Below are 24,469 nucleotides of genomic sequence, written 5' to 3' on the forward strand. Positions count from 1 at the left end.
CAGGTGAGTGAACTGTACATCATATTAATTCTATTAATATTTTATTGCAGAGAAAGATGAAAGATAAATCATTTAGTATTCTTCTGCACGAGAGTCTAAGGCTTGAGGTCTACTCCCAACTAGCCACTCTTAGCTGAAGCCCACAAGTTTACTTGTGGATCATGACTAAAGGGAACATATTTACTCACTGTATTACACAAAATAAGTATTTATTTACAATTTGTCACACACTGATGTAAAGAAAAGTCAACATAATGATTTTAAAGTCGACATCTTTATTTACAACCTTGTTGGCAAAAGGTAAAGTTTAAAACATTTTAAACACAGGGCACCACAGCTGACGCTGTATCAATTCTTGAATCTTCATCTTTAGCATCCAGCTGAAGAATTAAAGCTTACCAATACTTACAGGAGCATGAACATCAGAATCTGTATCAGTTCCATTTAGAGTACATTGCTCAAATATTTTAGCCAGTTTCTATATCAACTCAAGTAACTCATTAAAAGATGGAATTCTTGTGAAGGATGAAGAATATTTACTTTGACTGTATACTCCACCTGGTAGTAATAAATCCATTTAAACACACTTCCTACTTTTAGTTGTAAGTTACACCTCATCTTCTGTGATGACAGCTCTCAGTTCAATTGTTAACTACTCTGAATAGCTTATTATGAGGTGTAGTCAAGAATGGAGTCCAGGAAACTCAAGGAAGTACTTCTAGTGTTTGGCGTGCCCTCCAGAATCAGTTGGGGAAACCATAAACATCCTGTTTAAGAACTCTAGATGAAAAAATTATTGTTGTCAGTTTTCATTTTGTAATGTAGATTCCAATTTTCTGATTTGATTTTTGTTCATTCCTCTAAATCGAGAGTGTTTAATTCTTCTTCTAGTTCGTCCAAGTCCTCTCCAGTGAAAAGATTTTCATCAACAGGAACTGCATCTATTACTCCATTTTCCTGTTGTTCTACCTCATTTTCTTCTAAATCACTTTGCTCACCATTCTCTATCCCACCTCCTGAAGCTTCACTCAATTTGTTATCTGAAAATAAAAACAATTTTTATGCCTATTACCGTTAAAAATTCTTAGTCATTTCTCTTGCATACACAAAATCTATCAACATCAACAAGGTTACATGCTTGAAGAATATACACACTTGTTTTGATGCAAAAGGAAACCAGAAAAACCGCAGGGTAATTATTCTATTAAGATTTACAAATGCAGCACCTACTAATGGCAAGTTCATCTGACTATGCAGCACCTACTAATGCAATTCATCTGACTGAACTCAAGGATTACTTGTTTGCTCACAGGAGTGGCCCTTTAACAAATAAATAACCTGAAAAGTTAGCTAGCAAGTCTACCTTAAACTTACAGATTTTTGGAGTCATTATTCATTGGCTTACTAAAACACTAAGGTCGGAAGAAATATGTTCCCCAGTTTCAAGATACAATTTTAAGTGATTTATCTTACAAGTAGAAAAGACTGTAAATACTAAACAAGATGTCACAAACACACAGGGCATTTATTTAATTTAAAAAAAAAAAAATCTGTCCATAGTCATTCCTTTCCCTGATACTAGAAAAGACAGGTAACCTGTAGCAAAACATAATACATGAAGCAGCATTAAGGCATAACCACCATAAAAATCTGTCCACTGAACATTTCTTCAGAGCCTCTCTCTACTTGGGTACTGGAAAAACCTGTAACCCTGAAATAAAATGCTGTTGTCCATTAACTTAGTTATGCCTAAACAGTGAACTTACCATCTTTACCCACTGAAATGTATGTGCTGAATCGCTCAAGGCTAGCCAGAGTAATACCAGTCTCATCTACATCCTTTGGGACATACAGGTTCAAGTCTACATCATTTACCCTCACAAGATCTTCAACCTAGGGGAGGGGGAAAAAAAATTTTTTTTTTCTTTGCATAAATTCTGTAACTGATTTGGTAACTTTTCTTATTGCAGGTTTTATTTTGTTTGGGACATGTTGTATCTCTCTGGGCCAGGTTACTCTGATTCAACAACATCAGTGGTCCTCATGTTGCCAGACCAGACAGCCCCAGCAGCAGAAGTTGCCAGCCGCAGGGAGCAGAGGCTGTTCGTTGGGCTGGTAGCCTGCTGTGTTGAGGGTGGCACAGTGCAGTCTGGGGGCCCAGTGGCTGGAGAATGGAGCCCAGCAGGGAGGCTGCTGCCTTTCCCCACCCTGCTGTCCAAGGGCAGAGGCCAGGCCTTCCCAGTCCAACATACTCCTTTGGGAGTTTGGGACCAGTCAGGTCCTGAGGGTGCCAGACCAGGGAGGTCCAACTTACTAAGTATAGGCAAACTAAAAAGGGGCACCTGCTATTTAAGCAGTAGCCAAATATCTCAAATTTAATCACAATTACTTTTTTTTATGAAAGCCTATCAAAACCAAAAAGTTAATCTCCAAATTTGAAATTTTAACAACAATATAAAGTAGTTAAAAAGAGTTAATGCTTGTATCTTTACCTCATCTTCACTTGTTTCTTGAATATAATGTGTGTCATCTGCTTCTTCATCATCTGCATCAACCAATTCAGGCCGGAACTCAAATACTTCACGTCCGCTGATCTATCCATGGGGAAGCAAGCAAGATATGTTCAAACAACATGACACATGAAGCAAAGCAGAGAGCTGAATTTCAAGCCAGCTCACTATAAAATGTATTTCATCATTTCCTCTTACAAGTATTAGTAACTGAGTGGAGAACATACCACCAGTGCTTTGCCAGCTTTAAAATCTGCTTTCCTCCGTTCCATATCTTGCTCAGCCTTTGCAATCTTTTCTTGTCTTTTTCTTTTCTTCCATGCAAGAAAAGACTCTAGGGTGATTTTCGTAATGTTTGGTCCTAAGGCAGCACGCTATACAATAAAGATATTAGCTTTAACAACCTTTGTGAACACAATTATTTACAGATTGAATCTCTCTAGTCTGGCAACACCCATGGTCTAGAATGATTTTAGTTAGATAGAAGTCCAATTATCAAAGGCATGGCCAAGTTTCCTGCAGTCCCACAGAGTTTGTTTACAGCCACCAGTCCTGGCTCTCCATGTTCTGTGCTGTTATTTAGCTCTAATTTACTTTAAATGTCTAAGAGCCCAGGAGGCAGTGGAAGTATTGGTAATACTACTAAACTATACTTATCTCCCATGGTTTGGCCTATCCACAGGGCAAGCTTTCGTTCATAAATGAAGAAACTCTCCTCTCACAATCATTCCTTCCTAGAACTTTTCTGAACAAGAGAGATGTAATGAGATTGTTTCTCTGACTTACTACGAGTAAAAATGGATCCATACAGCCAAATTTGAGATTATTTGAATTGCGAAAGCAACGATACATCTGTATCTAAACTTTTTTATTTTACTACTATAAGTAACCTGGAAATATTTAAAAAATGATTACTACACCACTGATATTGTAGTGAGGAATATAAGGTAAAAATGTGAATTTCAACTGCAGTACTTTTCCTGGTTTGAAAAGAGATACATAAAAAAAAAAATAAAAACCCACACACCACAACAGGTTTCTTTTAAACAACACGCACAAATGCTACTTTTAAACCACCTTATTTTGCCTACCACCTACAGAAAAATCAAAGTTTACAATAGTATGTACTATTCTCAGAAAGTGCATTACAAGTCAAAATTCTGACTTAAAAACAGTGCTGCCCTCTAGAGGTAAACAGTAAGGCTGGGTCTACATGTGCCCCTTCCTTTCTACAGAACAGTGATCGGAAGGACGGCTTTCAAAAACTGGGGGGGTGGGTCCTTTCGGAAGGTCCTATCTCCACAGGCAGCACACAATTCAAAAAGCTGCACTTTTGAATCGCTGCGGCTGCCATTATGATAATGAGGTGCTGCATATTCATTGCAGCGCCTCATTAGCATAGTTCGAACCTGCTCATTAACATGCCCCTTTCGAAAGAAAGGGGCACGTGTAGACCCAGCCCAAGTGAAACTCTACTTTGCATTCTTATCTGGTGAATCCACTGGAGAAATTAACAGCTTCAAATGAGAGGCTTGATTATTTTCAAAGGATTACCGAGCATATTTCAACTCTAACACCCATGTGGATTCAAACATCAAAGAGTATCATTTTAGTCGGTGCCAGAAGTGTATTTTAAAAATGTACTTCTTTTCAGAATACTTTGCTAAAAATAATTAAAACTATATGATATTCAGGCTTGAATGAGACAGTTAGCTATTTATTTTACTTTACCTCTCTTTCTATCAGATCTTCTAAAGAAAATTCCTCTTCCTTTTCCTCCTTCTTTTTGTCTTTTTTTAGTACAAAACCGGGAGGCAGAGCGTGGCGGTACATACAGTTGTCTCCTCCACCAGGACAAACCCAAAACCAGCCATATTTGTTGTTTTCGATAGCATCAAGGAAATACTTGCATACCTGTACGAAACAAATAAGCCTTGTCTACACTAGCCCCAAACTTCAAAATGGCCACGCAAATGGCCATTTCGAAGTTTACTAATGAAGCGCTGAAATGCATATTCAGTGCTTCATTAGCATGCGGGTGGCCGCGGCTCTTTGAAATTGATGCGGCTCGCCACCGCGCGACTCGTTCAGATGGGGCTCCTTTTCGAAAGGACCCCACCTACTTTGAAGTCCCCTATTCCCATGAGCTGATGAGAATAAGGGGACTTTGAAGTATGCGGGGTCCTTTCGAAAAGGAGCCCTGTTGGGACAAGCCGTGCGGCGGCGACGTGCGTCAATTTTGAAGTGCTGCGGCCGCCCGCATGCTGATGAAGCACTGGATATGCATTTCAGCGCTTCATTAGTAAACTTCGAAATGGCCATTTGCGTGGCCATTTCGAAGTTTGGGGCTAGTGTAGACGTAGCCACAGAGTGGTTACTACCTCCAAATCCTGCCTTCTCTACTGCACCTAAGTAAACTGGTAAAATGAGTTTGTCATATTAACTCAGGAACAGTACTACAGCAATAGTCAGTACGTCACATCTAGTCATATTACATTTCTGTGTGACCATTAAAAGCGAAGTCCACGAAAGAATAGTTTTGAATATATTTTGATTAAAGAACAATGAACAACACTCAAACAAATACAACCAATTAACTCAAACAAAAAACCCCTACATTTTTCAGCAGCTTTTTGTGTTTAGGTTACCCTAATTTGGGAAAAACAGATACCTCAAATGACTCATGATTGTTGTGTATAGTGGTATAAATTCAGTGTCTCTGTGAAATGAGTTGGTGGTCTATGTTCTGTTCTTCACTGAGAAGTACCCAAACTTACAGAGAGGCTAGTTTTTGTATATTCTCGCCAATCTCAAACTGAAACATCATGAATGTAATGAATATGGAGTCTGTACCCTTTCAGTCTGAGAGATTCTCATTTCCAGGTCAGGTTTTGAAGCATACTGAAGGAATAGCATGCATTACCACTGCAGTCCTACCCCACCTGTACACAGGACACTTCAGATGCTATAGTGGCCAACCTGGCAACTTTAACAATCAATTTAACTGTCGATCTCAAACCATTCTCTCACATTTCACTTCCAACTGTGTCATGGATAACATTTAGTGTGAAATAATATAGCATGAATATAACCATCATTTTCTTGCATTTTTAGCTTGCACAGATAACACTGTGGAACTTCAACTGGAAAATAAAGGTATAAAGTATTAAGATTTAAACTGATGCTAGCCGAGGCAAGATACAAGTTAATGTGTTAATGTCACAACTTAAAATATTCCACCAAGGACTAGAACATCCTAATTAGCTTGGCATTACAGAAAATATTAAACTGCATGTACTGATATAGCAGTCAGAGTTGGAATATTTCTTAGTCCCCATCTCTAACTCTGTTAACTGTAGAAAAAGCCTCTTCTGAGGTGAAATATATGTCCCTGTCCATGAGCTGTGGTGTCTGTGTGGTTGCCCTGCATCCTGACCAAACAGTCTTTAAGCTAAGCATTTAAATTCTATAATCTGCTTTGTCAGCCGTGGTGACATATTTCCCTCACAAACCACATCAAAACTAGATAAATTATAAAATGTATTTACTGTTAAAATGGTGTTTAGATACACAAAATGGCCGCTGGAAAATGACAGTTGGAGAATGACAGTTGCAATTAATATTCATAGGGCGGTAAATATTAATTAAGCTTATGTTTGAAATATTTCAAATTGATTGGTTAACTTAGGATCCTCATACATATGTATTAAACAAATGCCGCCTTGATACATTGTAACTCCGGAGAGGACCTGGCAGGGACTAGTTTCCAAACAGGTCCATCCAGGCAGCATATATTCAGGAGAGCAGCCCTGCTTGGGGCATTCCGGACCTGACCTCGGAGGACAGCGGACAAAGAAGAAAGAAGACTACAGAGAAGGACTGAGCTAAGAGCTGGACTGAGCCTGTAGCCGAACATCGCTGGCGGAAGAGCCGAAGCTGACCTGCGTGTCAGTCATCGCTCGCTAGCCACCGTGGGCCAACGAAGAACAGAAGAGTTCCAGTCAGAAGACCAGAAGAGCTCCAGTCTACAAAGAGCGAAAAATCACTAGTAAGCCTCCGGTTCTTTTATCCGGAGGGTTTGCCCGGCAGATTGCGCCGCCTAAACAACGGTGCCCTGCATGGGGAAACCGCAGCAGTGACCCTGCATTTCCAGTCACCGACCTTAGCTCGGGCCAGTGTCTGAAATATCACGGTTGTTCCTGAAAAAATCCAGGAGGTTTTTGTACACCAAGCCGTTTTTTCCTCCTGGCTCTCCTTTTCTTCCTCCTTTACTATCTGACCTGACGCGGCTGCCGTACAGGCGCGCCGTGAGGGTCATAACTTCCTAGCTCGAAGAGAACTACAGGCCCAGCGCCTGGATTACAGAGCAGGAATAAGGAGGTATTTGTGGTCTGGGTTTAAAGCCAATATAAGTAATTTGGTGAGCAGTTAATGTAAGGATAGCTTTATATAGTTTTGTAACAGAGAGTGGATTGGGACTTCCCCAAGTCCATGATCTGCGTCTTATATTTTGTACCCCTTGTCTCTTTGTAAAGGCACAGGAGGCCAATGCTATTAGTCTAGCCTAAAACTATTACATGCAAACAGAAGAATAGTTAGGCAAACTGCTTTATAATTATAATCCAGAGCTACAAGCTCCCCCCTATTTAGGAGGGTAGAGCAGCCAGGGATAACCCTATAAAGGGAAAACCCTGGTGTTTTTTGTAACCCCTTAGGGGTAACGAGGGTCTGCAATAAAGGGCTACCATAACAAGGTGGTTGAAATAGGCAGCACCATTTTAAGGGGATAACCTCTCAGAAGGAAACCCCGCATATACTGGGCTCTCCCCTGCTTGGCCAGCAGGGCAACCCACTTAACTAGAGAATTGACCTAGCTTAGTGCAGGCAAATTCCTATTCTTTGTAAGATCTGCTCCCCGCGGTAGTCGGCCAAGGGTCGAGCGACCTGGTGAACCTCAGGAAGATCCAGGAATAAATAAATACAATATTCAGCTCTGAAGTTATCCTTTCCATTTTACAGCATGCATCGAAGACTGCACAGCCTGTCCCGGAAGCGCAGTAAGTAGCTAAGGGGTTAGATAGCAGTGCTGTTATAGCAGTTACCTGTTGTTTAAGGCTATAAGCCAATTAGTATTCAAATCCTGTGCTTATTTCAGAAGAACAAGGGTCCATATATTTTGTGTCACCTAGCTTACCATAATCCACACTTTTGCTTTGTTAAATAAACCCTTTCTCCCTGTTTGAACCTAATACCTCGTCCGTATTTCTTCCTTGGGTAAACACACCATAGCAGCGCAGTTCACACACCCTGAAACCCCGTTGTGATTAGACCCACCGTAGACAGCGAGCAGGGTCGCGGGGTAAAATCCTGGGAGCATTGGTAAGGACTCAGTTTTAGTCCAGTCCATTGCTCTGGTGTGACTGACTTAGCCTAATCAATATTCAAATTTATTCTTACATCACTCACATCCTCGATATTAACATCTTAGGTTCACAATCAAAGATGTGTAAGAAAATCAGTCATGTAAGCAAACTTAATTAGCACATATAACTACGAACACTTGAATCTTGAAAGTGGGTAGTGAAAGCACATCCAATAATGTACCAAGATTACTCTTCATACTGTTAAGTCAAATTATAAAAGAGCCCTATTTATTTCGAAATACAGAAAGATAAAATAATGCAAGTCAACTTTTACCCCCGCTCCAAAAAAAATTAAAATAAAGATTTCAAGACATTCTAGTAGAAAAATCCAATACCTTTTCAAATTTCATTCCCTCTAATGATAGCTAATAACTATTGCAACTCAATTCAAGAAAAGGACATACTATTTGAGTTTTGGGTTTTTTCTTTTCCGCCTCACCATGCTTCTTGTTCACCACTTCTTCCAGCTTCTTCTCATCCCAATTATCCATTGTATCTAGATATAAATAGCAAAAAAAGTTGGTTTTACGTCCATCTAAAATTATAACTAATACACTAACTCTCAATCAATGTGCTCTGAATTTTGCAGTTTAGTTACAATAAAAGCAATTCTTTCAAGTCTAGGCTCTTAACTATGATTTTAATATAAATAACATTTTCAAAGCCTCATGTGTTTTTATTTTGAAAAAAGGGTTTTAAAACCTTTGCTTTGAGAATATTTTAAAGAATTTACACTGCCTCCTCTACCTAACCTTGTATGCTTAAAAAAACAAAACAAAAAAAAGATAGAATTTGAGATTCTACATCTGTGTTGACTGAACTGGACAAAAAAAGAAGAAAACATGGAACAGGAGTGATGGTGCCCAAGAAGGAAGTTCAAATGAACACATGAGCAGGAGAAGGTAAGCTGACATGTAAGTCAAGGTGGCGGGGGAGAAGAGACAACGGACGGACGTGTATTTATTATCCTTTGTGACACACAAGAAGCATCCATTGAAGAAGAGAGCCAGTGAAGGGATGGAACACTAAGAAGAACAATGAAACCAAGCACATGGCCCTGGTGCACTGCTCTAACAGGTCAAAACATTACTCAGGAGGAAGGGCATATAACATTGTGTTAGTCTAGCATGACAATGGCAAAAATAAATTGATATGCCTTAGTTTAGCGCTCTAACCCCAGCTGAACAAAAGTGGAAAACCAGAGAGCACTGTCTTTTCAACTGATAGGTGCTGTTGAGAAATTAAGCCACAAACAGCAGCTTTCCAAGCTTCCTGAATTTAAAACACAGTGCATGCACATTATGCTACTACTACTAATTTCTGTGAGTTGCAACTCATATGCTTTTTCTAAATCCTGGGTATCTTAAGTACCTCTAAGAAGAGAAGCCACTTCTATATGACTTGCCCCCTCTATCCTGGAAATACGCCACAAACTAGGGTTTAAAGACTGCTGCTCTGTGGCACATCTGTCCATATTATAAGGATCCATCAAACGAGGGACTAGAAAATATTCTCCTGCAGATATGAAGTTGAATGATTTTTCCCATTAGCAACCGCTCAGTATTATATTATCACCCACCTAGAATTCCCAGTCACAAGCAAGATCCTGACTCTGCTGCGTTGTACATATGCAGAACGAGAAGCCTATCCCTGGTCCAAAGAGCTCACGAACTCATTATTAGAGCTCCGGCACCAGAAAAGTATGTTGGCAGCCATTTCCCAGAAAAAACGTACCTTTTTCAAGGTCTTCATCTCTTGCATCGATGTAAACACTTCGTTTTTCACACTTTCTTTCCAAAGATAAATCATGAGAAAACTTGCACTTATCTCCTTTAGTGCACTGTCCTTGCTTGAAGAAAGCACAAACTACAGATTTGGGATCTGCACCTATGTCACATGACATTTAGTATTTTAGTAAAGTTTCCAGGCAAAATATTAAATCACATTTAAAATTCAGTTAATTCTAAAAACCGAAGCTATTCAGAGTATAATTACCATTACTAACTTCTCGCAGTCTGACTCAATACCACTATCAAGTTGCTGTCTTTCATGTACGGTATGCTTCATACCCATCTTGTTGTGGGGTTTGTTCTCAATGTCCAATTTTAAAGGCCTTTTGATATTTAAGAAAATTTGGTATCAAGGTGTGACTAACACATATGACTCACTTGCAGCTTGCTACACTAGATACTAAGTTACTGATTCAAGAATCAAATTCACTTTAAAACCATCAAAAGGGTTAATTGATTTTCCTCTTTTTCATTCCTATATCGCTCCATAAAGCATGGTATTTTCAGTGGCAACCAGCTATCTCCAAAGCAACATAGTTAATGGAAACAAATGTTTTCACAGACACTGAACCACTGCGATGGGACATATTACTGCAGCTATGAAACTATTAGGATTTAGTCTTAATGAGGCAATGACACTTACAGTTAGGGTCAGGGTCAGACAAAAAAAAATGTTTGATTTGGTCAGTGATCTGATATGAAAGATAAAGGGTAGTTCACACTAAACAGACTCTACTGATAGTTAATTTGACATAATGTAGCTCTACGGGTATATTTCCCTACTCTGGGTGTCCAAAGTTCTTCTGGCTAGTATATTACCAAAACCACCCCAAACAAAGCTGACTGTGCAAACAGAAGCGCTCTTATTGGTGCTGCTGTGTATACACTGGAGTTTTGGCTGGCACAGGCTAGGTCAGCTAGGGAGTGTGTTTTTTCCTCACACACCTGATTAGCAGAGATATACTGAGAAAACTTTGTAGTAAAAGATCTCATCTATGACATAACAAACCACGACTCTGTAAAATGGGGATAATGCTAATTTGAAGTACTCCTTGCTTACATAATTAAAATAATCAATCAGTTATACTTTTGCAAAGTAAAAGACACCACTGAACATTAAGGGGCAGCACACAGAGAACAAAAGCTATACGCAAGTCCACTGGGGCAGGAAGTGTATGGATGGCATGGAGCCTGCAGAACCAGTTCTCTGCAGCTTCTGAACAGGGAGAGTATTGGAGCAGGACAGTAGCTAGAGTGCACTCCACTTTAGCAATATCCAGGGCAGAGAACCAAAAAAGTGCAACTGCTTCCAACAGCCCACCCTCCATCATGAAAAACTGGATGCAGCAGAGAATCTGCTTCTGCAGCCTGCCAAAGTTAATGATGAAATCACTACTGAAATCAGTGCAAATTTCTGTGCTCAGGTCAATGACATTATGACCTCACAATGTCTGGAATTAAATGTCACATAACTCTTCAGATCCATTTTAGTTATATTTGTTCACAAAATAACCGCTTGCTTATAGACAGGAACATTGAACTGACTTTGTAAACACTTTTTGCAAACTATGTAAAGTATCAATTGAATGAGTTACAAATTAATACATTACACAACTCTTTATTTACCTTTACTAATTTTCTGAGCAGCAACTACAGGTTTGAAGAGTTCATTTAGTTCCTGTAATTCTTTCTTCTTATCATCTTTCTTTAATTTCTTTTCACCTTCAGCTTGAGCAACCTAGACATCACATTTGAAGTGAATGGTAAAGGCTACTTCGAACAGTGAAATTGCTATCTCTATATTATAGCATCAAAGATAAACAAAGATCATGTAGCATGCAATATGAATTGTGTGTCATATAGAATGACTGTCACTCCCTTTGGAGATATCAACATTATTCTTTTCCTACTATTTCCTTGTATTAGTGTCTGTTGCCCAATAGGGGTACATTAATATATTGCAAATCAACTAGGGCTAAGATACAGTAATATGAATGAAAGACCCTTTTCTATTTTTGTTCCACATTTATGGAATAAGAAATAAGCGCTGGTGCTGGCACAGGATAGCCATCTTCTAGGCAACACAAACCTTCACAGCAGAGGAATAACTCAATTACAGATCCAGTGCCAACACTCCACCTAGTTACTATTTCCCAAGATTTCCAGAGGTAGAGACAATACTATTAAAATCCTAAAATATGTGTTCTTTCCTTTTACATGTATCTGCAGCAATCAGTTAGAAAGCCTGGCTTTGAAAGTTGTCTTATTTATTGCATCACCTGGTCATATTTTTTTTTTAAATTTTATTGTCTGCTGTTCTTCAGCATTACAGTGTTCTGCAAATAACTGGTAGCGTATGAGTCTGGAAAACGTAGTTGCATTGGAACTGTGCATGGTAAAGAGACAACAAATCAATCTTAAAGGGAAAACCCATATTTACAAACACAAAGGGGAGACTGTCAACCTGTCATCTCCTTTTAGTAGTTTAAAAATGAAGCCTCCCTCATTGTAAATCTGTTACTTAAACTGGTAGGGAAAAGACCTACACTCAAATACCTGCACTGGCACAGAAGAATGAAGACAGGCCAAAAGAGGCTAATTTGATGCAATGCAGAATTAAAAGCAAGCTCTTCTTCCCCCTAATTGAATCATAAGCTATCAAAGCTTCAAAATAGTTATAAAGGGAAACTGATTCTGGGCTAATAGTCATCCTAAAAAAGACACCATATTATCTATACAATTTTGATTTCTAATGACATTCCACCTAGAAAGCCTATTTCAATCCTACTTTGCATCAGGTGGAGGAAATGGCACCTCCAAACTACAATAAAAATCTGTATTTTAACGATTTACTCTTTGAAATTACATGTACAGAGTGGCTTTGTTACATCTGTTGAGTTAGAGCTGAATTTATTTCTCAACTCAGAAGCACTTCCTTTGTACCTCAGGACATGCCTGTCCTTAACTCTTGAGGGTTAGTCGCAGGTGTGTGTGAATATTAGGACTAGATGTTGAAAGTTTTCTTCCTTCACTTCTAAATTTCCTGGTTGTTTGGGGGCCAAAAAATTTAAAGTCTAATCCTAATACAACACTGTACCTTGCAAGTCCAAAAGACATACAAGGACATACCTTGTGTAGTTTCCTTTTTTTGTGGAGGTGAAAACTTTATGAGTAATCGAGTACCTGCTCCTGGTATTGTTCAAAAAGCAGCAACTGAGCAAAATCAACAAGAGACTGGTGACTTCTACAATAGCTATTTAGTAGTGGGCAACTGTGAGACTGACACAATCCATGTCAATTTCTCTCAGCAGCTAACTAGAAAAACTAGAAGCAACAACAGAAATAGGTAATGGTGTTATTCAGATAGAAGCAGTCTATACACAGGTTATCCAGGATGCTTTGTGGGTTCTTTCAGAAAAGGTCTGGGTTTTTTTTGAAAATAACTTGCTAATGTAGACACAGACACAGCCTATACAGCAGGAGTGGCTAAACTTCTGCAGTTTGTTGGGTTGCTCACATAGTCCATCTGGGCTCCATCCCCACATGGCAACGGCTGAAGCTTCTAAGTTGGGAGCTATGGCCGTGGAAAGAGGCAGCGACGAACTGATGCTTTTGCTGCTGCCTCTCCTCACAGACCTAAATCAGCAGCCCCTTCTTGCAGCGTCCAGTTGTTTGCCACTGCCTCTCCACTAAGGAGCAAAAACTGGAGGCTGCTGACAGTAAGAGGAGGAGCATTCTAGGAGGGCTAGGACTCTAGTCATTGGTGGGGCCCAATCTTTAAATTGTGCACCCCAGACCAGGGGTCACCAGTCATCTCTGGCAGAAGCCCTTTGCCCCACCAGAGGGTAGAAGACCTGTGTGCCAACATCCCCCAACCTAGTAGGCAGAGCATACGGAGGGTGCAGGGAGACTCAGCACATTTTAACTTAAAGAAATTATTAGAATCCTGTGCTTTACCAATACAAACTAAAAACTTGACTCCCAGCTGTTTGCATTGTGATCTGGTGCACAGGTTTACAGGTCCACTCAGGCTTGGCCCAACTGCCCCCGCCCACCAGCACGACAGAAGCTGACATGGCCAAATACGATGACTTGTGGCACATCAGCAATAGCACTTGGCTGCTATGGCGTGGTGCACACGATCCTCAGTAGCATGAGGAAGTGGGGCATGCTGGGTCAAAGTGAAGTGGTACTGCAACTCCTTGCAGGAGGTTGCAATGCCTGGAGAGGGAACAAGAGCTGCCAGTGTGGAGCTTCTCTGCTCCAAGGACACCCCCTGATCCCACCCCCTACGAATCACAAAATTCCCATGAAACAAAACGAAAAAAATATTTTTAGAAAAGAATTTCACAGGGCTCCACAGATTATCCTAAATAGTGATCTGCACCTTATGCTGCAGAGGAAAAAAAACCAAACAAACCCTCAAGGTGTCTGACAATCTGACCTGGGGAAAATTTCTGACTCCTATATGGTAATCAATTCCCTGCCACTGGAAGAGCCTCAAGGCTGAAATTTAAGACACACCCAGACATCCCGGAAAAGAATTCTTTCTACCATTACAAAGCAGCAGACCACACCATGCAGCGAGTGTTCCATCTCCAGAAATAGCCTACAACCACATAAGTGTTTGGAAGGAAGGGAAAAGTCATGACCTTTTTCTCCTGAAGCAGGGAACATACCTAACAAAAAGTCCAACCTGCTCTTAAAAACCTCTAATTACCTCCTTTGGAAGCCTAGTCTGGTGTTTAACTAACCTTACAAGTAGAAAAAAAAATTTCCCCTTGTTAGAATAAAGTTGGAATATATAACCTAAATTGGGGGAAAAATGGGGCACAACCAGAAGAGGGGCCTGGATGCCATGGCTTGGGCTTGCAACAGGATGCTGGTGGCTGGGGAGCTGCGACTAGGAAGTGGCATGGATGACAACAGGGAAAGGAGTCCAGAAGCAGGGGCTGGAGTCTAGCGGGAGAGCACTGATTTACCAGGGTCTTGCAAAACCTGTGGTCTGGGACTGTTGGGGTCCCAAGAGTGCCAGAACAAGAAGGTTCACAACCTGTAGTTGTTTACCTTCTGGTTTTCATACACTGTATTACTGCCCCAATGTTTGGATTAAAAGCATTCCATAGAAATGTTGGCTAATCCTGTTACTCCTGGAAAGCTTTTAAATATGTAAACATCTTCACTAGCAGAAAGCTTTCGTAAAAAAGTATATAAGCTTTTTTTCTAGATTTGATGCTACATTATTCTTAAACTAATCACTGACTTAATAAAAAATAAAGGAAATTAGTGTCTGACAAACTGCTTTTAATTTAAAAAATACATTTAAATCAAATGAATAAACTTTTGCGCTAACCAAAACACAATAGGTAAATAATAAATTTGATCATTAACATCTCATTACCTTTCTACATGAGAAATTATGATTGGTGCGAAATAAATAAGTTAAGTGCTTACCTGTCTAGGGTTTTGTTGACCAAATTTAACCTGATGAGTCACGGCCTTGATAAATTTCTGCTGTTTGGCTCCCTTTTTATTCTTTAGACCAAAGGTTTTGTCCTAATTAGAAGAGAGTTGTGTAAGTGATGCTTCAGTGATTAAACAGTTTTATGCAAAGTTCAATTCAAGTTACCACAAAACTTTACTGTTTTCAACTTACCAATACCATCCCCAGCATTGTTTTCCCCAAAGCTACTTTGATCTGAGGAATAGGATGGGCAATATTTAGTCCTGCATTAGGCAAAAAATGAAGGTCTCATCAAATTAAACACTATCCCCTAAAATGAATATGGAGACTTTTCACTTTAAACAAGCCATATTATTCTTAAAGGTAGCAGGTAGCATCCAGAAATTATAATTCATTCTTTGTTAGTTAAGAAAGAGCAAGAAGGGTATTCAAAGATTTAGTTAAAAGAAATTTTAAAAAATATGGGCATAACTTCCAGTTTAATAAACATTATCATTTTTAATAATGTAATCTGGTCATAACATCAACAATGAGGTAAAATTCTACATTTCGATATAGAACACTTGAATGGAGACAGCATCAAAAGACTGAAGAAGAAACGATGAAATTAAATCTCCCAATGCTGTACATCAATCCTAATGGAAATTTATGAATGATTGAACCAACAACGCGTTGCAGCAGCAGCAATGACATTGACAGAATACGCTTTTACATTCCATCTGTTGTGCTGAATTTACCATGTCAATTTGCACGTCACTTTGAGGACTATGCTCCAAAATAACTACTAAACCCTTATTTTCCTTCTGGAGAGTTCTGTACAGGCTGAACTTCTCTACTCTGGCACCTCAGGTGTCAAACCAGAGTACCTGCTGAACCACAGGAGGTCAATATTGTCTTATCAGCATTACCAACACTTTCTCTCCTTACTGGGCTCTTAGAAGATAGTTAGAATAAATAACAGCACAGAACACAGAGCCAGGATTGGTGGCTGTAACCATACTTTACAGGACAGCTAGAAACTTGACTACACCCATGATAAATGGCTGTCCAGCCAACTAAAATCATGCCAGACCACGGATGCTGGAGACCAGAGAGATTCAACCTGTACTAATGACAGTCAACCTTACAAACCTGTAAAAAATACAGAGCTTCACATTTAAAGAAAAAGAGACTAGCCTGCATCACTCACACCTTTGACTTGTGGAACAATATTATTCCCAAGTTCCATGTGCAACACAAAATAAATTATGTGTACTGCAGTGGTTTTCAACCCAAGGGCCACTTGAAACCCTATCAGCAAACAGCTGTGACCTATGTGACAACCTCTGGGCCATTCAGGAAATATATATTGCGTGGAGATGGCCCACATAATACCTAGTGCATTGAACAAACAGCCAAAAATGCTAAGTAGGTTGAGAACCACTGATCTAGTCTACAGAGAACGATATGCCAAGACAGAATAGAGAGATACTTGAAACGTAATATTTTCTTGGACCAGCAGTGTCAAGTTTGCGCAGAAAAGGCTTATTTAAATGCACCAAACTGTGGGAAAGATACAAACTACATGTATAGCCTTAAAATAGACTTGGAGGTTATGTTTATTTTTTTGATGATTGATATTGTCTGGCATTTTTGAAAGGGCAATAGTTACCCTAGGGTCTCCAGACTGAAGTGTCTCCCGCTTACTGTTACTTTCTGTTACGGCAACGTGTCCTTGTTTGTCATTTGCCTTCCCCAGAGGAGTTGGAACAAATGGTTTTCCGAATTAAATGTTACAATGTCTCCAATTTGCCTGAATATTTGTGCCCCAAAATTTTATAGGACAGCAAAATACCCATCTCTCTCTCCATATTTTTTTAAACAGTTTTCTTCTCCATTACTGTAATTCCTCTGCCCATAAAATCCTCCCCATCCAGCCAATGTACACCACCACAAAAGTAGAATTTCAAAGATTCATACTCTAACAGAACCTACTGAAGAAAAAGCACCCGCTTTCTTTGTGTTCAATCCAGTGAACTGCTGAGTACCCTCCATTCCATGGCCAAAAGCACCTGTTCGCAAACCTCTGCAGCAATTTGTCTCCCTACATTTCCATTTTGTTTATGGAAGGCAGATCTTCTACATCGGTTCCACTCAATTGCTTTTGGGTACCTATTAGCAGCTCTATATTTTTCTGAGGCTTTAAACAGAGGTTGCAGTCAATCTTTGCTTTTTCATTCAATTCAGATTAGAAAAAATAAGTACTTTATTGCTAACCATTGGAAAAAAAATGTCATCCAGTGACTACATCTTGGTTACATAATTTGGGAAACATGACTAGCAGAAGCCACCTATCAAAATAACCAAAAAACCAAGGACATTATAAACTGGTTATTTTTTATTGAAACCATTAAGAAATTAAAGCTCCTAAAGTTCTGCATATTAACCATTAAAAATAATCACGAATTAGTGAGTATTCAGTATACATTTCTAATATTCCACCCCTTTCCAATAAACGTATAGCTTTTTTAACACAACAAATATAAAGGCTGGTATACCCTACAAAGTGAGGCCAACATAAAGCAGCTTGTATAAGCATCTACATTGATAAAAGTCATTGATCTCCCCCACTGATATAAGTTACCCACAACATCCACTTACGCCATGTCTACACTAATGCTTCGTTGCTCGAGGCCTCTACAAAAACAAAAAAGACGAACAAAACGTGCTTCTGAGCATTGTGCACAAAGTGCCATGTCAGCAGGAGTATGTCTACACTACAGCGATCTGTCAACAAAAGCTCTGTAGACAAACTGCAGCCAGACACCTAATCTACTCTTGACAGAAAGGGGCCAGACCACCTGGCAATTCTCTCGACAGAATGGCCCCCAAAACACCATCAGACAGTGTCACACGGCCAGCAATCCCTTCTGGGAGGTCTGGCAAGGAGCGCCCTTAAAGGCCCCCTCCCCACCCCATCCCCCAACGCACATTCCCTGCCCATGCTGAGGCTTGTCTACCTCATCAAGGGACAGCACAGCTGCCACAGCAGGCTCACGCTTGCCAAGACTTTGTGCCTTCCAGTTAGCCATGGTGCCAGAGCAACCTCTGGGCTTGAACTGGTTCCACTCAGAGCGGCTTCAACATCTGCTGTACAGCCTCACGGCTGTCCTCCTCCTCCTCCCCAGGGAAGATGATGCAGACCCTGCCTTTGAGGAGCATGCCCTTGCTGCCACACAGGCCCAGCTGCATTCCTTCTTGCCCCTCAGGTATTCGGGCAAGTCTGGAGGCACAGCACCAGTTCCAAATGGTGGGACCAGCTCATCCTGGGGAAGTGGGATGACCAGCAGTGGCTCCAGAATTTCCGCATGTGGAAGAACACATTTCTGGAGATCTGCACCTACTTCGCTTTCACCCCCACCCTCTGGAGACAAAACACCCGGCTGTGGCCCTCCATCCCCCTGGAAGCTTGCCACCATGGACAACTACCGCTCCATCAAGTCTGGAACCAGCCTGGCATGGGAAAGTCCACTGTCAGGGCCATGCGCATTCAGGTAAGGCACTCTAGGGTTGCAGGCCCTGCACTTGGGGGGGGTCCCACCCAAGGGGGACCCTTGGGAGGTGGGGGCCAGGGATGCAGGGTTGGGGAGGACAGCCCTGTTCCCACTCGCACAGACCTGCTGCCAGTGGGACAGGCTCACATGGGGCAAGGGGATGGGAAGGAGCCAGGGAGCCCCCTGGGACTCAGGGACTCCCTCCCACAGTCCCTGACATGTTTGGTCTCCTCCCCTTGCAAGTCATGAAAGCCATCAACGTGCTCCTGCTGCGGAGGGTCATCCATGTTGCAGACCATAGCCAGAATTGCCACGCTGGGGGTTCCCAACTGCTTTGGGATGATCGACAGGAGCCCTTCACCACCTCCGTGACTCCTGCCCAGTAAAGAGGGATGCAGGGGTGGTGAACAAACAACTTTTTTACTTTTAGCAAGATAAACATGTTTAAAATAAAGGTAATCAACTAATTACAAGGTGCAAGAACAGTAAAATATATATGGGGTGGGGGGGTAGGGTATACCTGGGACGGGGGGGGGGGATCAACCCATGGAGAGTGTGGAGGGCTGCAGCCATGCAGAGGAGGTATGGAAATCATGGGGCGGGTGTGGGTCAATGGGGAAGCAGAAGGGTGGGGGAGCAGGCACAGCCCTCAGCAACTGCCAGGCACCTAAGAAGTCTTGGAGGATGACTGCCGCGGGCAGGACAGTGGGGGAATGGTGAGGGGAGTGGCAGCAGCAGCCACAGGTGGCTGGGTCACAGGGTCTCCCCAGACGTCGGTGGTGGTGTCAATGTGGGACATCAATTAGTCGCAGGCTGCAACTACCGCTCCCAGTCATCCTGCAGGTTGGACAGCCTCCAGAGAGCTGCAGCGTGGGCCCTCTGCAGGTCCTCACATGCCCAGGAACGTCCCCTCTGGCCGCAGGCCTGCCACCTCAGTGAGGGGGTGCTGGCTCACCCTGGTGCTACTTCACGGCTGCCTGGCCCTGGCAGGGAGGGGTGGCGGGGCTGGTTTGGGCCTCGCTCAGTGTGGGTCCAGTTGTAATGAAGACAAAGAGGGGAGATGGTGAGTCTTGAACACAACAGAGCCCCTGAAGTTCTGCCCCAACCATGAGCACCGACCAACACCCTCCAAGCCATGGGACAAAGATGTCCCAGGAGCACAGGCATGTGTGGCCTGCATAGTGGGCCCTGCCACACAGGGACCAGGCTGCACAGTGAAGGCCCCCACCACTTGACAGACTAGAGACCAAGGGGTTGGTGTCCAACCACAGAGGGGTCCCCACGTGGATGGCAGATGAGCTGGACATGGCCTGGCCCACTCCAGAGCCACCCTACATATGGCTTATAGCACTGTCTGTGGAAGCAGGTGCTGACTCTTGCCTGGGAGCATACCTGCATGCTGGGAACCACAATCCTTGGTGTGTCTGGGGTCAGGCCAGTGCTTGTGTGGTTAGCCCCCTTCCAGCCATGGCAGGGGCTGGTGAGCTCCCTGTCTCCGGAGGACACACTGCCTTGTACATGGTTCCACATATCAGACCTGCAGCACAAGGTCCCACCCAAGACAGCCTGGCAAGGCTCATAGCACACCCCATCTGCATCTGCCCCCATATCCTGGGGTGTGTGACACGCAGGGTACTTACCAGACAGTCACTAGATCAGCTATGGGGATGCCCTGGAGGTGGCCTACCCGGAGGGGCCTCAAATCCAGAGTGACTGACCAGGGTGCTACTGCTGGCCTTGGATGCAACGTTCACCTCCAGTTCTGGTGGGGGTTGGGTCCCAGGGTGCTGCTGGTCCTCCTTCTTGGGCTCCAGTTGTGGGGAGCGGACCTCCACCACGATGCCCATGAGGGATGTTGGAGGGGAAGTGTCATCACCCCCCAGGAGGTGGTGGAGCTCCCCGTCCAAGGTGCAGATGGCCAATCTTACCCAAGATCTGGGCCATGTGTTGCAGGTCTGGGTTTACGCCTGCCTGAATTCTTTTGCTTTTGCCTGCACCTGCTCCATGGTGTGGGCAGAGTGGTCCCTTGCCGCTAGGGCAGTGGCCAAACAGGCATAGGAGGTGGCATTCCTCTGCTTGACCGAGGGGTTCAGGAACGTCTCTTTATTGACCCACATGCTAAGTAGGTCCTGGAGCTCGGGCCTGGTCCAGGAGAACATAAGAACATAAGAATGGCCATACTGGGTCAGACCAAAGGTCCATCCAGCCCAGCATCCCATCTGCCGACGGTGGCCAATGCCAGGTGCCCCAGAGAAGGAGAACAGAAGACAATGATCAAGTGATTTATCTCCTGCCATCCATCTCCTGCCCTTGTTATGAAGGCTAGGGCACCATACTTTATCCCTGGCTAATAGCCATTTATGGACCTAACCTGCAAAAATTTATCAAGCTCTTTTTTAAACCCTAATAGAGTCCTGGCCTTCACAGCCTCCTCGGGCAAGGAGTTCCACAGGTTGACTGTGCGCTGTGTGAAGAAAAATTTCCTTTTATTAGTTTTGAACCTACTACCCATCAATTTCATTTGGTGTCCCCTAGTCCTTGTATTATGGGAAAAGGTAAATAATTTTTCTATATTCACTTTCTCCACACCATTCATGATTTTATATACCTCTATCATATCACCCCTCAATCGCCTCTTTTCCAAACTGAAAAGTCCCAGTCTCTCTAGCCTCTCCCCATAGGGGACCTGTTCCAAGCCCCTAATCATCTTAGTTGCCCTTTCTGAACCTTTTCTAATGCCAATATATCTTTTTTGAGGTGAGGAGACCACATCTGCACGCAGTACTCAAGATGTGGGCGTACCATAGTTTTATATAGGGGAAGTATGATATCTTTTGTCTTATTATCTTTTTGTATTATTATGCATATTCAGTGCTTCATTAGCATGCGGGCGGCCGCGGCACTTGGAAATTGACGCGCCTCGCTGCCGCGCAGCTCGTCCTGACAGGGCTCCTTTTCGAAAGGACCCCACCTACTTAGAAGTCCCTTTATTCCTATGAGCAGATGGGAATAAGGGGACTTCGAAGTAGGCAGGATCCTTTCGAAAAGAAGCCCCATCAGGACAAGCCGCATGGTGGCGAGGTGCATCAATTTCGAAGTGCCAGGGCAGCCCGCATGCTAATGAAGTGCTGAATATGCATTTCAGCGCTTCATTAGTAAACTTCGAAATGGCCATTTGCGTGGCCATTTCGAAGTCTGGGGCTAGTGTAGACACAGCCTATGAGATGTATATCTCCATATATTAATTTTGTAATGTAGTCAGGCCCTGACTTAGGAAAAGTGAAGCGGGTTTCACTGCCTCATTTTTGTATGTCCCTTTAATACACCATTACTTTACATGGACTATCATGCTTGTGATCTTATTTCAAAATGTCAAACACAAGTTACCTGTTTTTTCAGCTACAAAATAAGAATTTTTGTGGACTAGTGCTCTCCTACAACTATATTCAACAGAACAATAATTCAGCAACCAAGACTCCAAGACAGTCACTCCAATCTAAGGAAGTTTAGGAAGTGTAACAAAAACAATTATCTGTAACTTTATATTTTAAAAGAAAATTGTTAAGTTATCTATTTCCCAAACCTTCTTCCTTCAATTTGCTTAGATATTGAAGTATATTTATGCCCCTGCCCCACAACAATTTTATTTTCCAATTTCCAGAATCAGATACTCAGAAGGAATCTCAGTGACAAAAAACCTGTACTGTATAAGAGTAACAGAGAGCGAGCCGCGTTAGTCTGTATTCTAACAAAACAAAAAAAAAGCAGTCATGCAGCACTTTAAAGACTAATATGTTATTTTGTTAGACTGCTTTTTGATTTTGTATTATATAATGTTACACGTTCCATTAAATAAAATAATAAACAGTGAAATTACTGAACTGTCAAGAAGAGTTGTATGAATTACAGACATTGTTTAAAAAACAAATAGAAAACAAATGGTTACTAGTCAATAATCTTAAATTTATTCATACTAGGTTTGTGAAGTAAACATTAACCCAGTAGTAAATCCGCAATTGAAGTCATACCATGACACAAGAGACCATAGGGCAAGTTTGGAACCGAGCTGATTTGATTCGGAATTACAGGTTCCCCTCTTTCAGAGGTCTTGCTGCAAGCTTTAATACCCGTGCTTTAACGAGCCAGCGAATACAAGCTTTTGTGAAGCCTTGTTCCCTACGAAGGCCCGACCCTGGCCTATGGGGTGAGAAGAGCCGCTAAGGGCCCTAGTCCAGCAGTGAGTTCAGAGATTTGGCTGGTGGTTTGGGAGAGAGGCAGAACCCCGTCAGCGGCGCCTCCCCCCTTGGGGGCAGCAGCTGCACCCTGGATTGAAGTGAGTCAGTTTAAAACCACTGCAGCCACCCGAGAGCCGTTTCCTGGGGGTTGCAGCGACAAGAGGCGGTCGGGTCCGGCCGACGGCGATCTCCCAGGGAGCGGGGTGCGGTCCCGGCTCCCCGCACACCGCGGCACTGACAACGGAAGGGGAAGAAGGAAGCGCGACAAGCACCGGGCTGGGGAGCAGGAGAGCGCCGGCCGGAAGCGAGGCGGGGACACACCAGAGACGCGACGCGCTCGAGACGCTTGTGGCTCCGCTGCGAACCCACTTCGGCTCCCTCCCCCCACCCCGCCGCTAAGGCGTGTCTCAGACCGCCAGCCCCTCCCCCTCACCTCGATGATCTTCTCCTTTTTCTTCTGATCCGCCTTCTTACTGGCCCCCGCCGCAGACGGCGGCTTCTTGGGGGGCATCTCGGGGAGGGAGCGAGCCCCAGGCCGCGCTCGCTCGGCTCCTCTCGGCGCGGCGGCCGGAAAGCGCGCGGAGCCCGGGCAGGCCGCAGCTCGCTGCCCAACAACGCAAAAGCAGAGGGCTGAGTCGATTTGCGACAGGCCGCCAACCGCCGCGACCCCGACGCGCTCTCGCGAGGCTGCGCGCGCAGGCGGAAGGGGCGGGGGTTGAAGGAGGAGCGCGTGCGAAGCTATTTCCCACAATTCCGCGCGAGCTAAACCACCCGAGAGCGAGGGGAATCACGTGACAGGGGAGGCCGGACTCCCCGCTGCCGAGGGAAGGGCAAGGACCTTGGCCTTGCTGCGGGCGGAGGGGCAGGAGCCCGTTCCTTGCACCCCCCCCCTCACACCGCCGGGGGCCCGCTGGGGGACTCCCGGCCGCCCGGGGCCCCGGAACCAACCGGTGCAGCGGGAGGGGGACCTGCCTGCGGCGCGCTGGCTGCCTTATGCTGACGCGTAACTCGGTGGTGGCTGGCCGGGCGAGCCGGGGGTGGGAGGCGGCCGGGGAGGCAGGCCTGAGGCGGCACCGCCCGGTGGCTCAGCGGCTATCCTCAGAGCCGAGCACTGTGTCCGCCAGCCCAGTGTTGGGGGCGGCAGCTCACGTGTCGCTTAATTGGTTAGCCGAGGCCCCCAGTGCCCACAGATAGGAGCGCTGTGTCAAGTGGAGACGGGGGGAACACGACTAGCTGCATGTCCCCATCAGTCATCCTCCACCCCAAGCTGGTCTGCTCTGCATTCACCTGAAGCCATGCAGTCAATGAGTGCAGAGGCATGGGATGGGCGCTGGGGGAGGGGAGATGCATGCACACCCCAACATGTCACTCTAAGTGTGTTTCTGCTGGGGGAGCACATTGGAGTGTGTTGGTGCTCATAGCCATTTAGTCTGACTGTACATGAATAAAATGAAAGGGAACACTGGCAGGAAGGTGTTTTTTCTGATTCACAGAGTCATAGAAGCACAGCTAGA

General features: G+C 43.6%; 1 protein-coding gene across 1 annotated transcript; it reads right to left on the reverse strand.

Moving 5' to 3' along the window:
* Window positions 1-255: 255 nt before the first annotated feature.
* Window positions 256-23,642, reverse strand: ZC3H15 (zinc finger CCCH-type containing 15). The gene is made up of 10 exons (XM_075001567.1): window positions 23,389-23,642; window positions 15,178-15,279; window positions 11,350-11,461; window positions 9,668-9,820; window positions 8,338-8,429; window positions 4,242-4,424; window positions 2,738-2,884; window positions 2,493-2,594; window positions 1,767-1,893; window positions 256-1,040 (listed from the first exon to the last, which is right to left on the reverse strand). The coding sequence occupies exons 1-10, from the start codon at window positions 23,464-23,466 to the stop codon at window positions 853-855; spliced, it is 1,284 nt and encodes a 427-aa protein (XP_074857668.1). The 5' UTR covers window positions 23,467-23,642; the 3' UTR covers window positions 256-852.
* Between the last annotated feature and the right edge of the window lie 827 nt (window positions 23,643-24,469).

This window comes from Carettochelys insculpta, chromosome 8 (assembly GCF_033958435.1).
Source record: "Carettochelys insculpta isolate YL-2023 chromosome 8, ASM3395843v1, whole genome shotgun sequence".
Classification (NCBI taxonomy): domain Eukaryota; kingdom Metazoa; phylum Chordata; order Testudines; family Carettochelyidae; genus Carettochelys; species Carettochelys insculpta.

Bases quoted from the DNA above. Each gene is read 5' to 3' on its own strand.
- ZC3H15 (XM_075001567.1), bottom strand. From the start codon at position 23,466: ATGCCCCCCAAGAAGCCGCCGTCTGCGGCGGGGGCCAGTAAGAAGGCG. The intron at 9,821-11,349 runs GTAAATAAAGAG...CATGTGACATAG, and splicing joins TGCTCAGAAAATTAGTAAAG to GTGCAGATCCCAAATCTGTA. The intron at 1,041-1,766 runs GTAAGTTCACTG...TTTTATTTTCAG, and splicing joins CATTTCAGTGGGTAAAGATG to ATAACAAATTGAGTGAAGCT.